Below are 21,556 nucleotides of genomic sequence, written 5' to 3' on the forward strand. Positions count from 1 at the left end.
CCCGATACTAGTTAGGTGTACCTAATAAAGTGGCCGGTGAGTGTATAAAGTGTTTATTTATTAAGTGCAGAAAATTACCTTCTGAATAATATTAACAAGAATAAAGCACCAAAAATAAAAAAAATAAAACGTTAGCGAGCAGTGCCAGCTTCATTACTATTATTAAAAACAAAGCCTTACTGTTGCGTTGTTAAATTATTAATATTATTAACTAGCGTCTTTAATTACAGAAATCACAACATTGGTGTAGAGTGCCTATAAAAATATATTAGGAAATATTTCACCTGTGCAACGCTTGGTTACTCAAGAATTCCTGAATAAAACTGTCCAGTGAATGTGTATTGCAGGCCTGGATCAAGCAAAGTATTTTTAAAAATACATTAAATACAATTTTACATATACATTAAATACAACATGACTGACTGTTTTGGTTGGAGAAGAGGCTTATTTGTCAGCAGTGGTCATGTGAACTTTGAATCTGCCCAAATATGAATTCTGAACCAATAAGTTACCTACTATGTGCTACACTTGTGTCAGATGGAAAGAAAATCCTAAGACATTCATTTCTATTCAGCTAAACAAACACTGTCAAAACATCTTGAATGGCTTGGGGTAAGAAAATAATCAGGAAATGTTGGGGTGAACCATTCAATTAAGTTTCTAGAGTTACTATTATTACATAATTATTTTTAATGTCTGTTGTTTTCTCTCACATAAAATTAGCATGATACAAATGATTTTGTAGCAGTTGTTTAATAAATTATACATATATACAGAAGTAAAATTTCTAAATGAGATTAGACATGTTTAAAGTGATGAGTAAAATCCCAAAGTGCCACCAACATTACACATATTTACACTTTCTGTCTTCGAGCATTCGACTTCATGGCTCATTTTGGTTTGTGACAAAATTCTGGAAAATAAAACGAACATAAGAACAAGTATTAATCTTCATTAATATTTGATCTACACTAATGTCCATGCACCTTTTTTGGTCAATATTATAAATAAATTTTCTCTTATGTAACAAAATATTTGCAGACTATATGAAAGACATCTCCAAAGACCTGAACAGTTCATGCACTCTTAAGCAAACATTGTACTCTTTACCTGATGACAACAGATAAATACACTCTTAGCAAAGTCATTACTGGGGCGGTCTCATTTATAATTTAAAATATATAAATATAATCTGTAAAGGTGTAATATGAATCATAAAGATACTAATGCACAACCACTCAGGGTAAATAAGGTACAATGGTGGACCTTTTTAAAGTCTACTGCTCTAGTGGCAAACTTTGTTGTGGTTGTATAACCCTCACAAACAGTACAGTTTACTAAAAATAAAAAATATTTTTTTTTTGGAAAGATACAAATGAGAACAGTCAAAACAACAAAACAATCCCTGCCTAAATGGATCTGTAAAAAAAATTAAGGCTAAAAATGTTGTATCATGCATGCCAAACTACTTGGTGATGCTGTACAACACAATCCCATAGTCAATTGTTGTTTATTTTCCACTGTCAAATATTTGTGCATCCCTATACAAAATACAAATATACTGCACACAAATGGGCAAAAAGCATAAAGTTTTTAGTTTGAAAATGATTTTATGTGAGCGTATTATAGTTTACATAAAGAGGTGTGTACAGAAACAGAGGGACTTTTTATCTGGAGGATTATTACAGCAGTCAGCAAACAACTCTACCTACCTGCTGTGAGAGGATCTGAAATGAGTATCATGAGGGAAACAGAGCCCTCCACTGGTGTCAAGAGAAAAGTGCTTCAACGCCTGCAGGAGTCAAGACCAGTGCCTGAAGCAAATCCGAGAGCGAGACGATTCCCCTCACCACATCTTCTGTGTCCACCAGCACTAGACGGTGAACCTGACATAATAAAAGTCCTTGAATGCCATTACATAGAAACACTCAAGAAATAAGATCACTTTGAAAATCTTTGTTCAAAGACCTCTGCCTCAGCAATGCGATCAATGACAGTTTCGAGGGTTTCGTGAGGGTAACACTTCAGCACCCCCTCAATGCAGCACCAGCGCCCCTGAATGGCCTCCGCCATCGTCATGTTCAAGTGGTTGTAGGTTTTCTGCGCAGCCAAGTTCTGTTGAACAATCAGCTAAATGTAAATGCAGATGATACTAGTGTTCAATTTAATTTACTGCATGTATCTTTGTTTTGCATGCATCACGTGATTTTTGTTTTCTTTTGTATTTGTGTAATTTGCAACACAGGCTCGTTGTGAATATGTATCCCCGTATATATTTATATAGAACACAAGTTATGTAGCCAGGAGGTACGTATGGCTGCATTTCATCTTTCAAACGAACGCTACAGGGTGGTATGATGCCGCTGTTTCATTTTGCGCTACCAGCTGACCGCTTACCTCCATGTGGACGGCTTTTGCGCCGTTACCAGTTTGCCCAGTAGCTCGCCGCTTACGTTGGCAGACTTGGGAGGCAGAGTGGAGTTGACCGTGATGACAGGGTTTGAGTCTGGCGAAGAACGGTTCGAGAAAGCAGGTAAGGCAAAAAAATAAATAAATAAACTAGTAAATAACGGTGAAAATGTGGTAAGATCTAAAAACTTGTTAAAAAATCAGGCGGCTTCTCTTTTTTTGGATTGCTTTTAAAAACTGTCAGTAAAAGTAGACACAGCAGCTTTTGGTGGATGTTCACAGGAAGATCTGCCGCAAATGACAATCGTGAGAGAAATTTGAGATCTGAAAAAGCGCACACAGAGGCCTCTGGTGGATTTACGCAGGAAGAGCAGTCACGAATGGCACTGGTAAGAGATATTTGATATCTGAAAAAGGGTACACAGCAGCCTCTGGTGAATTCGCAAAAACAAAAACTGCAAAAAAACAAAAAACGTACCTCCTGGGATGTAATTCACGCTCTCAAAAAATGTATACAGGGGCACGTAGCCATAAACAGCCTGGGTTGGTAATTTGTGTATCTCTTAGCCTAATAATAATAAAAAATTACTTTATGTTTAAGTTACACACATTACATGATATGGTAACACTTAAGGTCACAATTCACAGTATTAACAAACCATTGACTAACATTACTAGCTTTAATAAACTACTAATTATAGCTGTTTATTAAAAGTAAGTAAGGTTCTGGGTTTAGGTTTTGGGTGGGATTAGGGTTGTAAAATAAGATCATACTTTATAAGTCCTTATAAAAGGTGAATATCTTACTAATAGTCAATTATTAAGCCAGTTGTTAATCTTATGAATTGTGATCCAAATTAAAAATTGTTACCCATGATACAAATCAAAAACAAAAAAAGCAACAAATAAATAAATTTATTAATTAAGAGGTGTGGATGTGGGTCTACGTACAATGACATCAAATCTGGAGTAAAGTGCCACTACTTTGCCTAGAGAGAAGGAAAAATCTCAATGACCACTCTGAAGTAAAAGGTGTGCAAATCATTTAGCTACAGAAAAACTAACTCAAACAGTTATGCGTAGTACCTTGCTCATTGACCACAGGTAGAGCTGAGACTCGTCGCTCTACAAATATTGTTAAAGCATCATAAACGGTTTCTGTCTCCTTGACAGTCGCGATGCTCTTGAAAGTCCCGATTTCCACTTCCTCAATCCGCTTCTGTAAGAATCTTGGCTTTGGGATCATCGAGCCCTAAGATTCACCAAGAAAATGTTCATCATTAAAAACACAGTTATGGTTTAACCCATTGTACTAGGATACACATTAATGGTGGCAAACATACACTTGAAGTAATTTGTAGTCATTTTGGATATTAACAATCTGTAATTTCTAACCATATTACATATTTCATTAGCTAAATGATGGCTAATTTGTCAAACCCTCATGTAAGATCAGTTTAGTAGTGGGTTAGGGATGTACCTTAAAGAGATCACCCAAAAATAAAAATGGACTCACCATTTACACAAACAAAAAGTGGTTCTAAAGCGTTATTTTTGTATTAAAATATAAAAAAAGAATGCTGAAAACATGTCACTTTCATAGTAGGAAAAACAAATACTATGGAAGTCAATGGTTACCTGTTTCAAGCTTTAAAAAAACTCATAAAGGTTTGTAACAAGTGTGGTGTAAACAGTAAATGATGATATAATTGTTATTTTTGGGGTGAATCATGTCTTTAATGTCTTTTTTATTATTTTAATAGCATGATTTGTACATTTTCATACAAATCACAATTTAAAATCATAAAAAACGGACATATTGTACAATAATTTTTTATGAGACTGGAATGTAAGAGTTAAAGGGGTGGTCCACTACAATATTATATTTTAAACTTTAGTTGATGATTAATGTAGCTGTGTGAACATAAACAACATCTCTTAATAAGACGCTCAAAGTTCAATGCAAAGGGAGACACAATAGCTGCGTCCCAAATGGCACACTATACACTATGCACTCATGCACTATGTACTTATGCACTTACACACGCAACAGGATAGTATATGTATTTAGTGGCATCCCAAATGGCACACTAATGTTTTTTTACCAAGCGGAAATTCAAACCGTTTCCCTGATGACGTTTGACGGTTGCCAATCAGTGAAATAAACAACCGAATTATCATATAATACCTGCCATGAATATTGCCGCATTCACCATCGGGAGGCGCTATAATCACTTTCATAGGAGAAATTTGCTTTCACCATCCAAAATAAATAAAGTTATAGAACATGTGCGTCCGATAGCTCTGCCCCTTTCCGCTACGTAAGCAAACCTGCAGTCGTTGATTGCATGAAGTGTCCATCATTATGTAACCCCGTCGGTCCTACGCCACCCAACCCGCTCCAAGCTGGTATCGAATCGGCAACATTCCGCATGGGAGTCGGTTGCTCTAACAAGGAGGCTAAAGACCATGGCCTCTAGCATCGGTCACTAGACACCTTTAGAGGTCAGAGGAGTGATGTTTACCTGCACAGCTCTCACTAGCTGGCCTCCGTTACACACACCCCCCTAAACCTCACTCCCATCCGGGTCACGGCACCAATGTAACCCTGCCGGTCCTACGCCACCCAACCCACTCCAAGCTGGTATCAAACCGGCAACCTTCCGCATGGGAGTCGGTTGCTCCAACAAAGAGGCTAAAGACCATGGCCTCTAACGTGGATCACTAGAGCACCTTTAGAGGTCAGAGGAGTGAGGTTTACCTGCACAGCTCTCACTAACTGGCCTCCGTTACAATTACACACTTCATTTTAGTGGCTGAATGAGTGCATCATCCGGGTAATTAAAGTGCACTTATTATTTTTAGAGTTTTCAGTGTGAACACACTACTTTCAATATTTATACTACAAAATGGCGTAGAATAGTGCATAGGTATGCGATTTGGGGCGCAGCTATTGGCTTTTACAGTTAGCTTAGCAAAGCCTACAGCAAACAAAGTTAGGGGGCTACAAAAAAATACATACAGGTGAATGATGCCATAAACCCTTCAGATTATGCACATACAAACTGCGCAGCGAAGGGGTGTGGTCAGAAACGATGTAATGTTATAACAGAGATGCATCCTCTCTGTTATACTCTCTACTAGCTGGGCTTCCAGCTAACTCTATCAAGCCTCTTCAACTGCTCCAGAATGCAGCAGCACGAGTGGTCTTCAATGAACCTAAACGAGCACATGTCACTCCGCTGCTATTCCGTTTGCACTGGCTGCCAGTTGCTGCTCGCATCAAATTCAAAGCTCTGATGTTTGCCTACAAAGTGACTTCTGGCCTTGCTCCTTCTTATCTGCTCTCACTTCACTGCAGATCTAAGTGCCCTCCAGAAACTTGCGTTCTGTGAATGAACGTCGCCTCGTGGTTCCATCCCAAAGAGGGAAGAAATCACTTTCGCGAACGCTCACACTTAATCTGCCCAGTTGGTGGAATGAACTCCCTAACTGCATCAGAACAGCAGAGTCACTCGCTACTTTCAAGAAATGACTAAAAACTCAACTATTTAGTCTCCACTACACTTCCTAATCTGCAATTCCCAAAAAAAAAAAAAAAAAAAAAAATACTAATACTACTAATACTTCCCTTCTTAGACTTTACAGACCTGAAACTTGCCTATAGCACTTATTCATTGTTGCTCTTAGTTGTGTAAATTGCTTCCTTGTCCTCATTTGTAGGTCGCTTTGGATAAAAGCGTCTGCTAAATGACTAAATGTAAATGTAAATGTAAATGCATCCTGATGAAGCAGAGCTGATATGTAAATCACAGCATATTATGTTAGAAGACCAATCAGAGGCTCTTGAGGGTGGGTCTTCAGAGGAACTAGGAAATATATCAGTCATTTTCATGTTAGCTGAGTAGCTGTATATAATCAAAGTTGGATATTTGAAATAATGACAGGATTTTCTACCAATGAAGCATGAGCACACATTGCTTTGCATCTTATAAACACAACCAAGCCAAACTGGACCACCCCTTTAAGTTTTTTGTGAGATAATATAACAATTGTTTATAATGACATCTAGCCTGCCTGTATCATTCATACTACATAGAAGAAAAAAAACTTTTCTAACAGTCCTGCAGTAAATTCAAAACGAAATATAGTTCCTACTAGAGTAAAATATAATTTTAGATGCAGCTCTAGAATGAGTATGTAGTATTACACAACCTGAAAAGAAGTCACTACAAACCAATGAGATTTCAGTTGGTTAACGTTAACCAATCACTTTGCACCTATGTTGTGTATATTGATATATTGATTGAAAATTTATATTTTGCCTCTGAAAACTTAACATAATGTGCCATGTCACAAGACTGAAATCATCTCAAACTGTTTTTCCCTCTGAACATGACTGAGTTAACTGAACTCTAATGACTCCACAATCCACATTCACCAGATTTCAACCCAACATAGCACATTTGGATTGTGCTGGAATGAGAGATTCAGATTACTGATGTGCAGCTGATATATAATATACAATATTGACTAATATCTCTAAAGAATGTTTACAGAACCTTGCTAAATATGTGCCACATAAAACTGAAGCCATTCTGAAGGTATAAGGGGCATCCAGCCTGGTACTAGCAAGGCATACGTGGTAATATATGACTGGAACCATTATTTCATTAAAATAAACCTTTTTTTCAGGATGGTTATGATGCATATAATATTTTATTTGCACTTGGTAATATTTTTAAAGATGTAAGTACGTTTAAAAATCTATACTTTGTATTATATCATCTTTGCATCAAATGACAAAAAACAATACAAATACAATAATTAAAAATTATGTGTGGTGCTTCTAATGCAGTGGCAATGGGTAGAACAGTAGATTTGACATTGTTCTCTCTTCAGGCTGCTGTTATCAGTCTCACTTCATTTTTTTTTTCTAAAAATCTTGATAACACCATCAAGTTTTTCTTTAATTATTTGAGCAAATAGGAACACAAAAAAATTATTGGTTTTAATCTCCCATTCACTGCACTTTGCTAACACAGCTATGACGACATCTGCTGCTGAAAAAACCCTAAATATGAAAAGGGTGCATGGACATCATTAAAACAACAGTACTAGTCAATGCATTTATATGAAAAAAAATGTGAATAAAAAATTACTGAAATAAATTAAAAGATAAAAAGCTCTTACAAAGATGTGTAAGAACTTGAGGATGCGTTTATGTGTGAGTATGTGGAGGACGTTCCCCGTTTCTGGATCAATGACAGGTAGCCGATGAATCTTGTTCTTCAGCAAAGAATATATGGCTTCAAAGAGGCTGTGATGAGAAAACACATTCATCTGTTACTGGAAAGATGGAAGAATAATGAAGGACAAAGTAGTGTAGAGATCCTGGTTTTACCTGGAGTCAGGAGCGATGCTAATCAGGGAGGTGACTGAATACTGTAGATAGGTCTCTGAAAGAGGAAACAAACACAAGTCTTTAAAACACTACCATGCATGTTGAATTGCTAATTTGTCCTCAACATTAAAGACAATCACCTCTCCACGTTTCAATCTTGTGTTCCTCCAGCTCATAGATCTGAACCTAAAATGGAATAAATGAAGGTGATATTTGTTCATATCATATTTCTAACTCTCCATTTATTAATTCATTTAGAATAGAAGTCTGTTATGCTTCTCAAGCTTGCATATTGTTTTTAAAAACAAATACACAGAAAAAAATTATACTGTGAAATTAATGCGTTTGACTCTTGCAATTCAATGCTCAAATTTCAGCCTCAGTACTCAAGTCTTCAGTGTCACGTGATCCTTCAGAAACATTTATAACATTAAAAATGTTAGTTTGATCTACTCAATATGTCCTTTCTGAATAAAAGTTATAAATAATAAAATATTAATCTAAAAAATCTTGATATAAAAGCAACTTTTATACAGTAGTGTATAGGTTATTAGTTATCTAGTTGTCCATAGACTGTCGTTTTGTAAACTGTTCCACAAATTCTATTTTTATATTTGATTTTCTCGCGGCATTTTGGAAAATATTATAGGGCCGATACATACTGTAATACATTGCTGAAGTAGTGATGCAAGCTTAAAGTGTTACAATATTTTTATTAAATATATATAAGTATTTTTCAGTAATATTCAGTACAAACTTTCAAAACTATTCCCAGTATCTCTTACATATAAAGACACAGTGTGTAATTTTCACCACAAGAGGGTGCATATTCACAACAAACAAAGACGTATTTTAATAAGATGGTGACTGATATTTGAAAAGCATGAAAAAAATTATTCAATTCAAAGTATTCAATTATGTTTATTGCCAGGTAAATATGCTAATATAATATGTATAAAAAGTAGGTGACTTGCAAACCGAACTCCTAAAACAAACTAATAACAGATAAAAACGATAGCTAATATCTTGGAATTTGAACATTCTTTGAAACATTTGGCATAATGCAAGTGCATGTGCCAGTAAATTATATGTTGTAAATTAAGTTTTTTAGATATTTAAATGAATAAGCCTCACATCTTTTGACTTTAAATTTAGAAAGAGAAATATTTAATAACGAGCGATGCAGTGGTGGAGTAGGTAGTGCTGTCGCCTCACAGCAAGAAGGTCGCTGGTTCGAGCTGGGTCAGTTGGCGTTTATGTGTGGAGTTTGCATGTTCTCCATGCATTCGCGTGGGTTTCCTCCGGGTGCTCCTGTTTCCCCCACTGTCCAAAGACATGCGGTACAGGTGAATTGGGTAGGCTAAATTGTCCGTAGTGTATGAGTGTGGATGAATGTGTGTGGATGTTTCCCACAGATGGGTTGCGGCTGGAAGGGCATGCGTTGCATAAAACCATGCTGGAGAAGTTGGCGGTTATTCCACTGTGGCGACCGCGGATTAATAAAGGGACTAAGCCGAAAAGAAAATGAATGAATGAATGAAATATTTAATAACATCAAAAATGTTCATTTAAAAAAAAAGTTATAAATAAAAAATTATGAAGATAAAAAACAACTTTTGAACAGTAGTGTATAAGTTAATTTTTCCACAAATTCTATTTTTATATTTATTTTACTCTACATATAAGTGAATTTAGATGGGGCCCATACATTGCTAACGTAGTGGTGCATGTCACAAAGTGAAGTTTATTCATAAACAAATTTTGAGAGGATCACGTGCTTATGATTGTTCACAGCTGTTCCAACTTTAGCTAATGACTGATTATCCTATCAGACGATCACTATAAATCACCAGACTTTTCTCATCTCAATATCTTCGTCTTGAAGAAACCCCCCCACCTAAACCTACTTTCCCTCCTTTCAAACGGGCGTCACGATGGCCAGCGGTTAGCGCTGTTGCCTCACAGCAAGAATGCCCCTGGTTTAATTCCTTTCCAAACCAGACGGCATTTCTGTGCGGAGTTTGCTCGTTCTCCCCGTGGTCGCGTGGGTTTTCCCCGGGTCCTCCGGTTTCCTCCCACAGTGCAAAAACAAGCACTCTAAACAATTAATCAAAATACATTAGTTAAACTCTGAGTACACCTTTCAGCGTACATATCCGACACTTAGCTACTACAAGCAGGAAGGGGAGTCATCGAGATCTACCTGAGCTCAAACTCCCCTCTCGCCTTGCAATGGGAGGGAGCCCAGGGCTCGAGGATCTTATAAGCTCAGGGCTCTCTCCCGGGACAGCACACCAAACTAGCTTTACTATCAATCATCAGCTAAGTGTGAACTCTTGAAAGCTTAACGTGTTACAACCTCTTTCTTATTAAATATACATAATAGGGATGTAACGGTATCAGAATTTCACGGTACGGTAATACCTCGGTATGAATGTCACGGTACGGTATTTATTGAATCATTTACAGGAAAAAACAAAACTTATGAAAATACTCCAAAAAAGTGCCAAAAGTGTCAATGACATACAAATTAGCCATCTATCTGTAAGCTTTGAAACAGGAACTTCAATTTTAATAACAAAAAATTATTAAACCATGTAAAAAAAATTAAGTTTCAATTTAGTAGTGTTGAAAACTCATCACATTCAACATTTAATCACTCACTCACTTAGATAGAGATGGGTTTAAAGGAAAATTATCATATAAATATAAACTGGTAAAAGCTGGTATCTCTGGGTATTTACAATGTCCCCTGCAACAGAAAAAAACCCTCTCATTTGGGACTGAGGTTTCTGGGACAGAGAGATATGACTTGGCCCAGGTTGACAGCAGTGGGTAACGTTGTGCATTGTCTTTCCCCCACTTGAGAGGACAAACCATGAGTGAGATAGAGATCTCATGTCTGCATCAATCTGAACAGTGTGCTGTGTTTCTGCAGTCCCCATGACTGATTATTAGTCCTATTCCCCAACTTGCAGGCACGTGCACACACAGGGCTCAACCTGTGCAGTGCACATGCCCTTTTTAGTCTTGGATAGAAAGTGCCCTTCCAAAATGATCAAAAGTGCCCCCGCGACGCGACATACCCTCCGTCCCCGCTTTACAGTACGCGCGCGACAACACAGCTGATAAGAACTCGCGCGACAACACAGCTGATAAGAACTCGCGCGACAACACCGCTATTCAGTACGCGCGCGACAACACCACTATTCAGTACGTGCGCGGCGACAACACCCAGCTCTTTTTCATCCCCGCTTCTAGCAGCACACTCCATTTCCGCATTACTGGATCTGTAGCGACAACAGACCGCAAGGGATTATGGCCAAGCCTGGGCTGATGGGAAAGTTTCCGGTACGCTTCATTCGCCTGAGCAAATTTTCTCAGAAGACCTATAGTTTTACCGAGTCATGCGACTACGGTAATATCGAAAAAAAGTAATATTGCGGTATGACGGTATTTACAATACCGTTACATCCCTAATACATAATATTAGTCATTTTCAGTAATATTCTGTACAAACTATCAAAACTATCCTCAAGTATCTGTGAGGGTGTGCATTCAAAACAAACAAAGGTGTATTTTGAATATTTTAAAAAGCAAGCAAAATGTATTGATTTATTTATTTTATTTTTTGTCAGGAAAATATGATGTATTCACAAAATGGGTGCTTTGCAAACCAAATTCCTAAATCAAACTAATAACAATTTTAAAACGAAGCTTATTTCTCTGAATTTGAATATCCTTCAAATTATTTGGCATAATGTAAGAGCAGTGAGTAAAATCAATAAGGTGACTTTAAATTTGGAAACAAAAACATGCTAGTTTACCAAAGGAGATTTGTAGTAACGATGGAGAATGTTGATAAAGTCAGTAATGGTGAGCATCCCTGCAAAAGACACAAATAGCACAGAACATAAACGTGAACACGCAGCTTTAAACTCAATTCAATTCCACATTCGGATTCAACAATTTATTCACCCAAGCCCATCTAAAATTGACCAGACAGCTCTGCATTTAAATGAAGTCATTAAGCAAATCACAGCTTGAAATTAAAGTATCAAGGAGGCTATCATTAGCATAAACATACTAAATGTCACTATGCACTGAAACAGGAACGCGCTCCTGTGCCCAGGTTTCCTTTCAGTAGGAGGATATGCTTTCTCATTAGCATGGCTATTATTACTCCCAGAGAAGGTTCAGGGGATTAGAGCTCTACCCTGCCATTTCCCACCAGACACCACGGCACAGAAGCCACGCTAAACTTAGACACTGACACTGGTGGAGAAGATGAGGTGCTGAGTATGATCAATCAAAGCTGTGTCAGCACACGCATTCATGTACAGTGTGTATACATAACCAGATACTTGTACAGTAATGCTTTAAATGGCTTTTATAATGTTTTTATACCGAAAGTCAATTAAGCTCATTAGGATTATTTGTTAATTCACTAAGTATTTATTTGATAAAAATGAAAATAAACACAATACTAATGTGAAATATCATTACAATTTAGTAAAAGTAATTTTATTAGATTTTTTTTTATTTTAGACAAAACAATGCTAAATACACAATTGTGTTGGCTAAAATGAAAATTGTTTTGGTCAAACAACAACAAAAAAAACTTATTTTAAATTGTAATCAAATTTCACATTATTACCGTGTTTGTTTTCACATTTGTACTTCTAAATTTAATTTCACAAGCATAAAAATGCTATATTTAGTGAAATAACTTCACTGATTCTAATATCACTTGATGATAAAAAGATCAAAGAACAGTCTTGACATGAAAACCATTTTACGAGAACTATATACAAACACACTTTGATGAATCACCTTCTAATAAAACTATTCATTCAATAAAATATCTTTGCTGTCATACATGTAGATATTATTAACGTATATTTAATCAGCTATTTAACAGGAATTCTATAAAATGTTGCAAATTAAATATAATCAAACTGTTTAAAATTGAATAAGCGTTACCATTTTTTATTGAAAGAAAATAACATTTTAATACAATACAACAATAAACAGTTTCCTTCTTAGAGTTATGCGTTTTTAAAAAGCAACAGAAGATTGTCTAATTGATCAATAATGCAGAGTAACAAGACATTAAAAATTTATTATTAATGTATTATTATTAATACATAATTAATAATATATAATATTAAAGCATAAAATATGAATAAATATTAATAAATAATTATTTTTAAATATAAAATATAGCTTTTTAAAATAACTAATAATGAATTATTTATTGATAAAATTGTGTTCCTGACAACACACTGACCAATTTTTTATATATTTTTTAAATGGCTCACTCATAAAGGTCAACTGTGTATGTTAAAAGGTTACAAATATTTTTGTGTATGAAGAAACAGTACACACAAACATAGCTGTTACACACAAACAAATCATGTCTTTACTCTAGTCACTTTTGCAAAAACACTTGTCATGATCACTGAGAATGCAAAGTAATCTCATCTAGAATTATAACATGTCCGATGGTTAATGAAGAATTAGCAGTCACTGAATACGAGCGCTCAATAAAATAACAATTAAAAAAACAGCTGTATTAGTGGGGACTAATTATGCCCTGCATTCAAAAGCTCAACAGAAATGTTGGAAACCTGTAACCACTGACTTCCATAGTACTAGTTGTTCCTATATTACTTTTATTTGGGGAAAATCATTTAGTTTAGATTTAAAAAAAAAAAAAAAAAAAAAAAAACCGGCATACTTAATATGAGCTAGTTTTTGAAAGTTTCCATCTGAACACATGCACACACACACACGCATGCACACACACACGCGCACACACACACACACACACCACACACACTATAGTTAATTTTGTCTTTGCAAAATTTGAGTATCCTAATACCACAATTTTTAATTATTACTGTTGTTGTTATACAAGCAGGTTATTTATTTGTTCAATAATAAAATTAAATAAAAATCAAAAGCTTTTTTTTTTTCATTTGTTTAACAAATCCAACAGGATTTACAGGTTGGTTACAAGTTTTCAAAATTCTTCAAAATATCTTTAAAGTGAATGATGACCCAATTATTTTTAGGTTAACCATTTCTAATGCTCCAGACTGATACTCTGTTCCTTTCACTTTAATCATAACAGTCATTAGTAATTTAGTTTAATGTAGCAGAGGCATTTCTTGTCCCCTTACCTTAAACTTAAGACATTTTTTCAACATTTTTTTGATTGTAGAAAAAAACATTTGAAATTTAACATGAAAATACACTTTTTTACATTTTAACTCTTCCCCCCTCCCTCCCCCAAAGCATCCAAATTCAGTTGAACAGGTATGTATTGTTATACATGGGCTAAGGCAAAGAAAAACATACTGTATTCCAGGTACAAAAATACACATATACACATATCAATCAATTAACCAGCAGCATGAGAGGTATTTGCTTGTACCATTGGATAGTTCTGTTCCAAAAATTGAGTAAACAGTTCTCAAATTTTATAGTCTCTTTTAATTTGCCCTTTATACTGTAGGTGATTCTCTTCAGTGAAATATAATGTGTCAAATCTTTTAGCCAGTGGTCAATGGATGGACTTTCTATGTTCTTTCAATAGAGTGCTATTAAACGCCTTGCAATTACAAGACACATATCAATCATTTTAGTTTGATAACCTGGTAATGACAAACATGCAGGAAATAAACACTTAAGGCATTTTTAATTTGGGTGAAATCTTTTAAACTGCATTTCATGATTTACTCTGTGCTTATGCTACTGTTTACTCAAAAGCAGTGAAGAATCTGTTAAAATTTAGTATGATATGCAGAAAATCATATCAAATATCATCTACAAATTTCTTATCCCACATTTATCAAAACTCAAAATCTGGTTTTATAGGATTGCATGTCCTGAATCTTTTGGCATATGCTGTAAATCCCGCTTGCTTTTCTTAGATTTATAGGTTAAGATATTGTTGTGACATTATAAGATTTCAGTAATCTGATGCAGGCTTGCAGCGGGGCCAGTGACACATTTGTCAACAGACTTGGAATTACTCAATCTTTTGCTCACCTACAAAACACTGCAGCTTGTCGTCCCACAAAGGTGCCGCTCTCACCCCATTTGCAACAAGAGCGAAGAATGCCTTCTTCACCTGTACACATCATCATATATTTCAGCAATTGCGCTCTGGAAAGGGTGTGAATATTTTTGCTGCAAGTCAATCTACTCAAAGTACAGAACGTTACTTAAGCACTTAAGCAGGTGTCTGGTTTTATTCCTGGAGGGCCATGATTCAGCAGGACTGAGCACTAGAAACTTTTAGGCAAGTGTTTTGGAAGTGGACTGAACAATCGTGACATGAGTTCACCTGCAGGGTTGTGTCAAAGACCACAAGTTTGGAGCTGGTTGGAATGGCATCGTAGCAGCAGTGACTCATGAAGAACTTGGCATACACATCAGCATCAGGGTCTTGGAGAGGGCCTAGAGAGGGAGACAGAGAGGGAGACCCCTGCTGCAGGTCGGTCAGTCTGCTGACAAACTCTAGTCCTGATACATGTTTACTATCTTATGAACAACTAACTTCGCTAATGGAGCTCAAGATGTTTAACCCCCAAGCATCTTAGAGGACTTTTCTTTGGGCGAAATCATTAATTTAGTTTTTTAAGTAACTTCCTTAATCTAAGCCAGTTTGAACTTGGCTGGTTTTTGAAGGTTTACCATCAACACAAACGCACACACACACTCGACTTCATCAAAGTTATGCTGTAAAATACAAAGTTTATTTTGTCTTTCTGCTAAAAATATGCATTATTTATTATTATACAAGCTTTTAAATTATTATTTGTCCAATAAAAATTAAATGTAAAACATTTTTTTTATTTGTGCACAATGGCAAAAAAAAAAACTGAATCGCTATTTACTTTTTGCTGTTATTTTTGATATTCTGAGATTTTTTCACAATCATAAGACACCAGATTTTAAATATATATATATATATATATATATATATATATATATATATATATATATATATATATATATAGAGAGAGAGAGAGAGAGAGAGAGAGAGAGAGAGAGAGAGAGAGAGAGAGAGAGAGATTTTATTTTAGAAAAGTGATATGGTATTTGTTAAAAAAACATGTAAAAAATGGGATCATATTGTACCCGATACCTTTGTGCCCAAAAGTGTCCTCATTAGAACAATTAGAGGCTACAATGCAAAGGATGGTTGAGGGTTAATTATTTCATTAAGAAATCGTTCACTCTTGTTCTTTAAACAGAAAGGAGATTTATTGTTATAGAAGACTGTAAAGAGCAATACAAAAAACACAAAATAGACTTATTGTGACAAAAACGGTTAAAAAGAAACATGTTAATTCCAATATATGTCAGGTAGAGGATTTCTATAACTATACAGAACCGCACACAGCTCTTTAAAAAGGATCCATTTGGAAAAATTTGCCACCATATATCTGTGCCACCACATTTGAGAAGGGTATAAACGAAAATTCGAGCCAGCTCCAAGTAGGTGGGCCTTCGAGCTCCAAGTAGGCTGGAGTTTTTAGTTATTTATTGTCTTGTACATGACACAAAATCCACTATTGTGCTTTATTAATGTCTACAGCTACCCCAACCCTAAACCCACCCTCAGAGTAACCTGACATGTTTTATTAATATCTGCTCCACCTACACCATCTAAACCCAGCCTACTTTTGATTTAAGTCCCTCCCACTTGGAGGTCATCCAACCTATCTGTGGTGTAATCCCTTCCATTTAGAGGTCTCTGGGCTGCAGCAATACCTACTTGCCCCATTTGGTGAACCTTTAACCAACCAAGAAAATTTTGTTTAGGACTTAATGACAAAAACTGGAATAAAATAATAACAATAATAATAAGTTTAGTAATTAAAAACAAAAATACAACTAGCAAAACACGTGTTCAAAAAATGTTGGCCTCTGCCATTATCTTTTTAACCTTATAAACTTACCCTTATTAAAAAATCTTTTCTTAGTAATAATTATTTTGGTAAAATTTTGATATTGGCTGTTTATTGTTTTATTATAAAGTACTTACGCTGCATTCCTAATACAACCCAACACCTAAACCCAACTACTACCTAATACATATTAATAAGAAGTAGTTAAAAGTCTTGGTTAATGTAATAGCAAAAATTGTACTAGTTTAATAATCAAAATGGGAAAGCCCCAGGAGCACCAACATATAGGGTCTTTATCATTACTTCTAATAATCATTTTAAAAATCAATGTCAGTATCGGATATTTTCATAAGCTACACATCCACATGTTTTAAATGTTTCATATAAAAAAGGAAAAAATTAACAACACTTAACTTAAGCTAAATTTGAGACTGTTGCTGTTGTAAAAAAAAAAAAAAAAGATACTGATAGATACCTGTCCTCTTCATGGTGAGCCCCTCATCCTCCATAAAAGGGAACTAAAACACAAAATAAAGATTTTAACTAAGGAAACAGGATAAAAAAAGCAGTCCAATGAAGTGGAGAAGACATGGCATGATCTTACGTAGCTTGTACTTTAACCTGCTTGAAATCATCAGCATCAGAGTCAGCTTGCCGAGCATTTGGTCACCGTATTTTGTTTTTGTAACTAAGTTACAGTTACTGATTAAACAACAGTTAGTTCCAGTGCTTGAATTTGATTGATTGTTCTGTTGCCGGACACACAGGGGAGATGCATTTACAATGATTAAGCCATGTAAACTTTCATTTACATAACACGACTCGGCTCCTTAATCGTGTTACTTCGCAGTAATTGAAATTCTTCAGTGATTCATTATGCAGGTAATACAGAACACCAGCAGAGGGCGATAAATCACTGAATCCTTCATTTAACCCAGAGCTTCAAAAACGTTCAATTATTTAAATGATGGTGGTTATGGACAATTTACTTTAATATAGGGAAAAATATAGACCAAGCAGCTCAAAAGTGTGTCTGCAATCAAAGACACAAACTTATTTGCTAAACAGTTTAAAATAAATGAATAAATTAATAACTAAAGCACACTAACAATAATGTCACAGGTCTGAATAAAACCATGGCGGTATTAGATTTTTCACTTCACATTTCCAAAAGAATTGCAACAAAGAATATTTTATCGTTGCCATGATGACAGTACATAATATTTGACTAGATATTTTTCAAGACACTTCTATACAGCTTAAAGTGAAATTTAAAGGCTTAACTAGGTTAATTAGGTTAACTAGGCAGGTTAGGGTAATTAGGCAATTTATTGTATAACAATGGTTTGTTCTGTAGACTATTGAAAAAATATATACCTTAAAGAGGCTAATATTTTTGACCTTAAAATGATTCCTAAAAAAATAAAAGCTGCTTTTATTCTAGCCGAAATAAAACAAATAAGACTTTCTTCAGAAGAAAAAATAGATACAGAGATACAGTGAAATTTTTATTGCTCTGTTAATCATCTTTTGGGAAACATTTAAAAAAAGAAAAAAAAATTCAAAGAGGGCTAATAATTCTGACGTCAACTGTATGTAATGTATCTTGGTATTTTCTGATTCCACTACTACAAGAACAATTATCCAATTCTGTATTTAAACCATAATTATCATCAATATCATTTCATTGCGAAAACTCCAGTCCAAATGAAGAGTTCATATGCAAAATCTCCTAAAATGAGCATTTTTTAGCCTCCTACGTTTATGATCAGTTGTTTTCCTTTAAATGCAATGAAAAGAACTTATTTGTCACTATAAAAGTAAAAATTACTGAGCCTACACAGAGGAGTCACAGGAAGAAAAATGCTCAGTTTAGAAAATATATTTAAAACAGCGTTTAGAGGTTTTTGCATCTAAACTCTTCAAATATTGCCTGCAGTCTTATGACAAAATATAAACTAAATTGAATGTAATATTCTTCACATACTGTACTACCAATAAGAGCTGCATGATATAAGAAATATTTAACATTGCGATTTTTTTATTTTTATTTTGTGATAAATATTGCCTTATGAATACAATTTCACCAGATGACTTAATATCATTATTCGGAAAGAACTTATAATGTTAGAACGATTGGGATGATTCTGCAGTAGAAGTACATCTCCTTAAAATCTAATAAAAAAAAAAAAACCGACACATTTTGTTGTGGTCTGTGCTATCTGCAGTGCATTTCTGCATTTTGTGAGTATTTTCATGCATAGCAATCTATAAATACTATCAAGACAAAGATACAAATAAAATATCGTTTACCGAGTCTAATGATTAATATAAAAATAATTTAATAAAATTAATCGTAGTTAAGGTCACAAACTGTACAATCTTTTATACCTGAATGCTTTTAAAATCATACAATCACAGGCATCAAAATACATGCAACTGATGAATTATAATACAAACTCAACATTGCCTATCCTCCGATGTGACTATTGCGGATGATCACATTGCCATATCGATCCTGAAACGATATATTGTGCAGGCCTCATAACAATATATATTTTTGAAGATCAATGAAATGATTTGTTCACGTGCAGTTCATAGAGCTCTTCTTATTCTACATATTTATCCTGCACCAAGTCTCAACTCTGCAATTCGTTGTTGTTTTTTCAACAGGAAATGCACATGTAGTTAATTATTATTAGAAATAATGTTTTCGTGCTACCTACTGTATCTCAAGCACACATTAAAGTTGATCTCCACAGAGGCCTTGTCACTGTGCACTGCTCAGACTATCCAAAAATAACCTCAAACATAAACAATGTGCAAAGCAACCAGAAAGACTTGTTATTCTTAATGTATGTTATCTGTTAAATCCACTGTTTGACAACCAACATTGACACTTGCCTGACGAGGGAGGAGGGGGGCAGTTTGTTTATTGACTTTTAGTTCTTTTAACATGAGGAACCATATAAATTTAAAGCTGATACAATAATTTGTTCATATGCAATCAGCTGGCTGAACTGTTCCCGGAATATGACTGACTGTATGTACAGTTTGATCTCAGGGTCTTACCTCTGTCAGAGGGTCCATGGTTTGGGGTCCCAGCATTAGCCGAATGCGTTTAGTGTTCGATCTGTCCTGAGCCGAGCATAACTTCAGCTGTGCTCCTGTCGCTGTGTGAAGAGTGTGGTCTAAATCAGGAGAGAAGCCGGCCCAGGCATGCAGAGGGCTGGACACAGAATGGGGGGAGGAGAAAAACACTTGTGGCTGTGTATACACGCAAAACTTTTGTAAATAACAAAAACGCTGTATATATAAGGTGAATTCTGTAGGGATATATCTCTCTGTGAGAATACAAGATGAGTAAATCTGTGCAGTTTGTTGTATGGAAGAGCAGCTGAAGTATGAATATTTACATGTATATGAATATTTATGGCTCAGTACGGAAGAAAATAAAAAAGCTTTATAAACACAATTTAATTAAAACCTTAAGATAGTAACTGATAAATTGCACATATAGCCTGTTTTCTAAAAATTTTATTTCCTCTACTTATAAAATCTCCAATTCTGCGGCACAGAATTTTATTATTGCTCAGCAATTTATTATTGCTCTTTATTGCAATTATTGCTCTTTATTGCAATTTATTATTGCTCTGATACTCTTATCTTAACACATATAGCCTGTTTTAAAAAAAAAATATTTCCTCTACTTATAAAATCTCCAATTCTGCGGCACTAAAAGCAAATTGTACTTTTTTTTATTCATTAGGCCTATCTATAATCTTAAGGTTTTTACAGGGATAATTTCACAAGTTATAAATATATATATACTTATGGACCTGCCAAAAACCAAATTAATTAATTAAGCAAAAAATGTAACGTAAATAACGAAGTATAAACATATTTTTGAAAAAAAATGGAAAACCAAGATGTTTGCAAAATGGGAATTGTGATAGCTTTTTACCCTAAAATTAAAAGATCTCAGACTAACGGTTACCATTAGTTCAGAAAAATATCTTCATTAATCAATGACAACAAAGCAATTGTAGGCTCGGAATCGGATACTGCTTTTTTAATTTTAGGTAATAAGGCCGCATTGCGCTTCATTGTGCTTGTAAACTGCTTAGTTTTGTTACAGCTGGTGTTTTCCCATAAATGTGCTGCTTTGAGTGGTCCCAGATAAATTAATTACTTCTAGCTAGTGAGAACTTTTAGCCTCACACACAACCACGCCACACAGGAATGTGATTTACCTTATTTGTATGTGGATATGGCGTGTCACCCTCAAATGCGACTGCCTATACGTAATTTCCCGCGAAATCCGTCCCGACTGCTCTAACTTTTTACTCTGAGTTAATTTGTTGGTAACATTTGAATTAAACATGTTACCTTTCCATTGTGCGACTTTGTTCCAATAACAAAACATTATTTAGAAAATTTTTAGAGAATGATATTATTAGAAAACTAGGATGAGCTATTGATATTTTTATACTTGACTTTTTTTTAAGAATAATGTTTTGAAAAGCGAAAAACTTGTATTCAGCTATATTTAATGCTATGAAAATATCATATGCATAATAAGAAGTGGAAGTGGGTTATTCGCAAACTTATACTCCTAAAACAAACAACAAAAATGCAGCTAAAAATAAAAATTAATAAAAAAATAAAAGAAATTTTTTTACGCAGCAAATGTACACACACATACACTACAGACAATTTAGCTTACCCAATTCACCTATACAAACATTCTTTGGACCGGAGCACCTGGAGGAAACCCATGCCAACACGGGGAGAACATGCAAACTCCACACAGAAACGC

At 35.0% G+C, this 21,556-nt stretch overlaps 1 protein-coding gene across 3 annotated transcripts; it reads right to left on the reverse strand.

The window, feature by feature from the left end:
* Window positions 1-734: 734 nt before the first annotated feature.
* prkag3b (protein kinase, AMP-activated, gamma 3b non-catalytic subunit) lies at window positions 735-19,925 on the reverse strand. 3 transcript variants are annotated; one of them, XM_073912213.1, is made up of 13 exons: window positions 19,810-19,925; window positions 17,213-17,255; window positions 15,168-15,280; window positions 14,870-14,951; window positions 11,641-11,699; window positions 7,954-7,999; window positions 7,814-7,868; window positions 6,190-7,729; window positions 3,496-5,530; window positions 3,361-3,398; window positions 1,969-2,115; window positions 1,713-1,886; window positions 735-913 (listed from the first exon to the last, which is right to left on the reverse strand). In XM_073912213.1, exons 1-8 carry the CDS (start codon window positions 19,843-19,845, stop codon window positions 7,540-7,542), a joined length of 624 nt encoding a protein of 207 aa, XP_073768314.1. In that variant the 5' UTR covers window positions 19,846-19,925; the 3' UTR covers window positions 735-913; window positions 1,713-1,886; window positions 1,969-2,115; window positions 3,361-3,398; window positions 3,496-5,530; window positions 6,190-7,539.
* Between the last annotated feature and the right edge of the window lie 1,631 nt (window positions 19,926-21,556).

Source organism: Danio rerio, chromosome 9 (assembly GCF_049306965.1).
Source record: "Danio rerio strain Tuebingen ecotype United States chromosome 9, GRCz12tu, whole genome shotgun sequence".
Lineage (NCBI taxonomy): Eukaryota > Metazoa > Chordata > Actinopteri > Cypriniformes > Danionidae > Danio > Danio rerio.

Excerpts from the sequence above, each read along its gene's own strand:
- prkag3b (XM_009304510.5), bottom strand. The coding sequence starts at position 15,236 with ATGAGTCACTGCTGCTACGATGCCATTCCAACCAGCTCCAAACTTGTG. Across the intron at positions 14,952-15,167 it reads TCTTTGACACAACCCTGCAG|GTGAAGAAGGCATTCTTCGC; the intron begins GTGAACTCATGT and ends TGATGTGTACAG. Across the intron at positions 2,116-3,360 it reads ACTCCAGATTTGATGTCATT|AACTTGGCTGCGCAGAAAAC; the intron begins GTACGTAGACCC and ends ATTGTTCAACAG.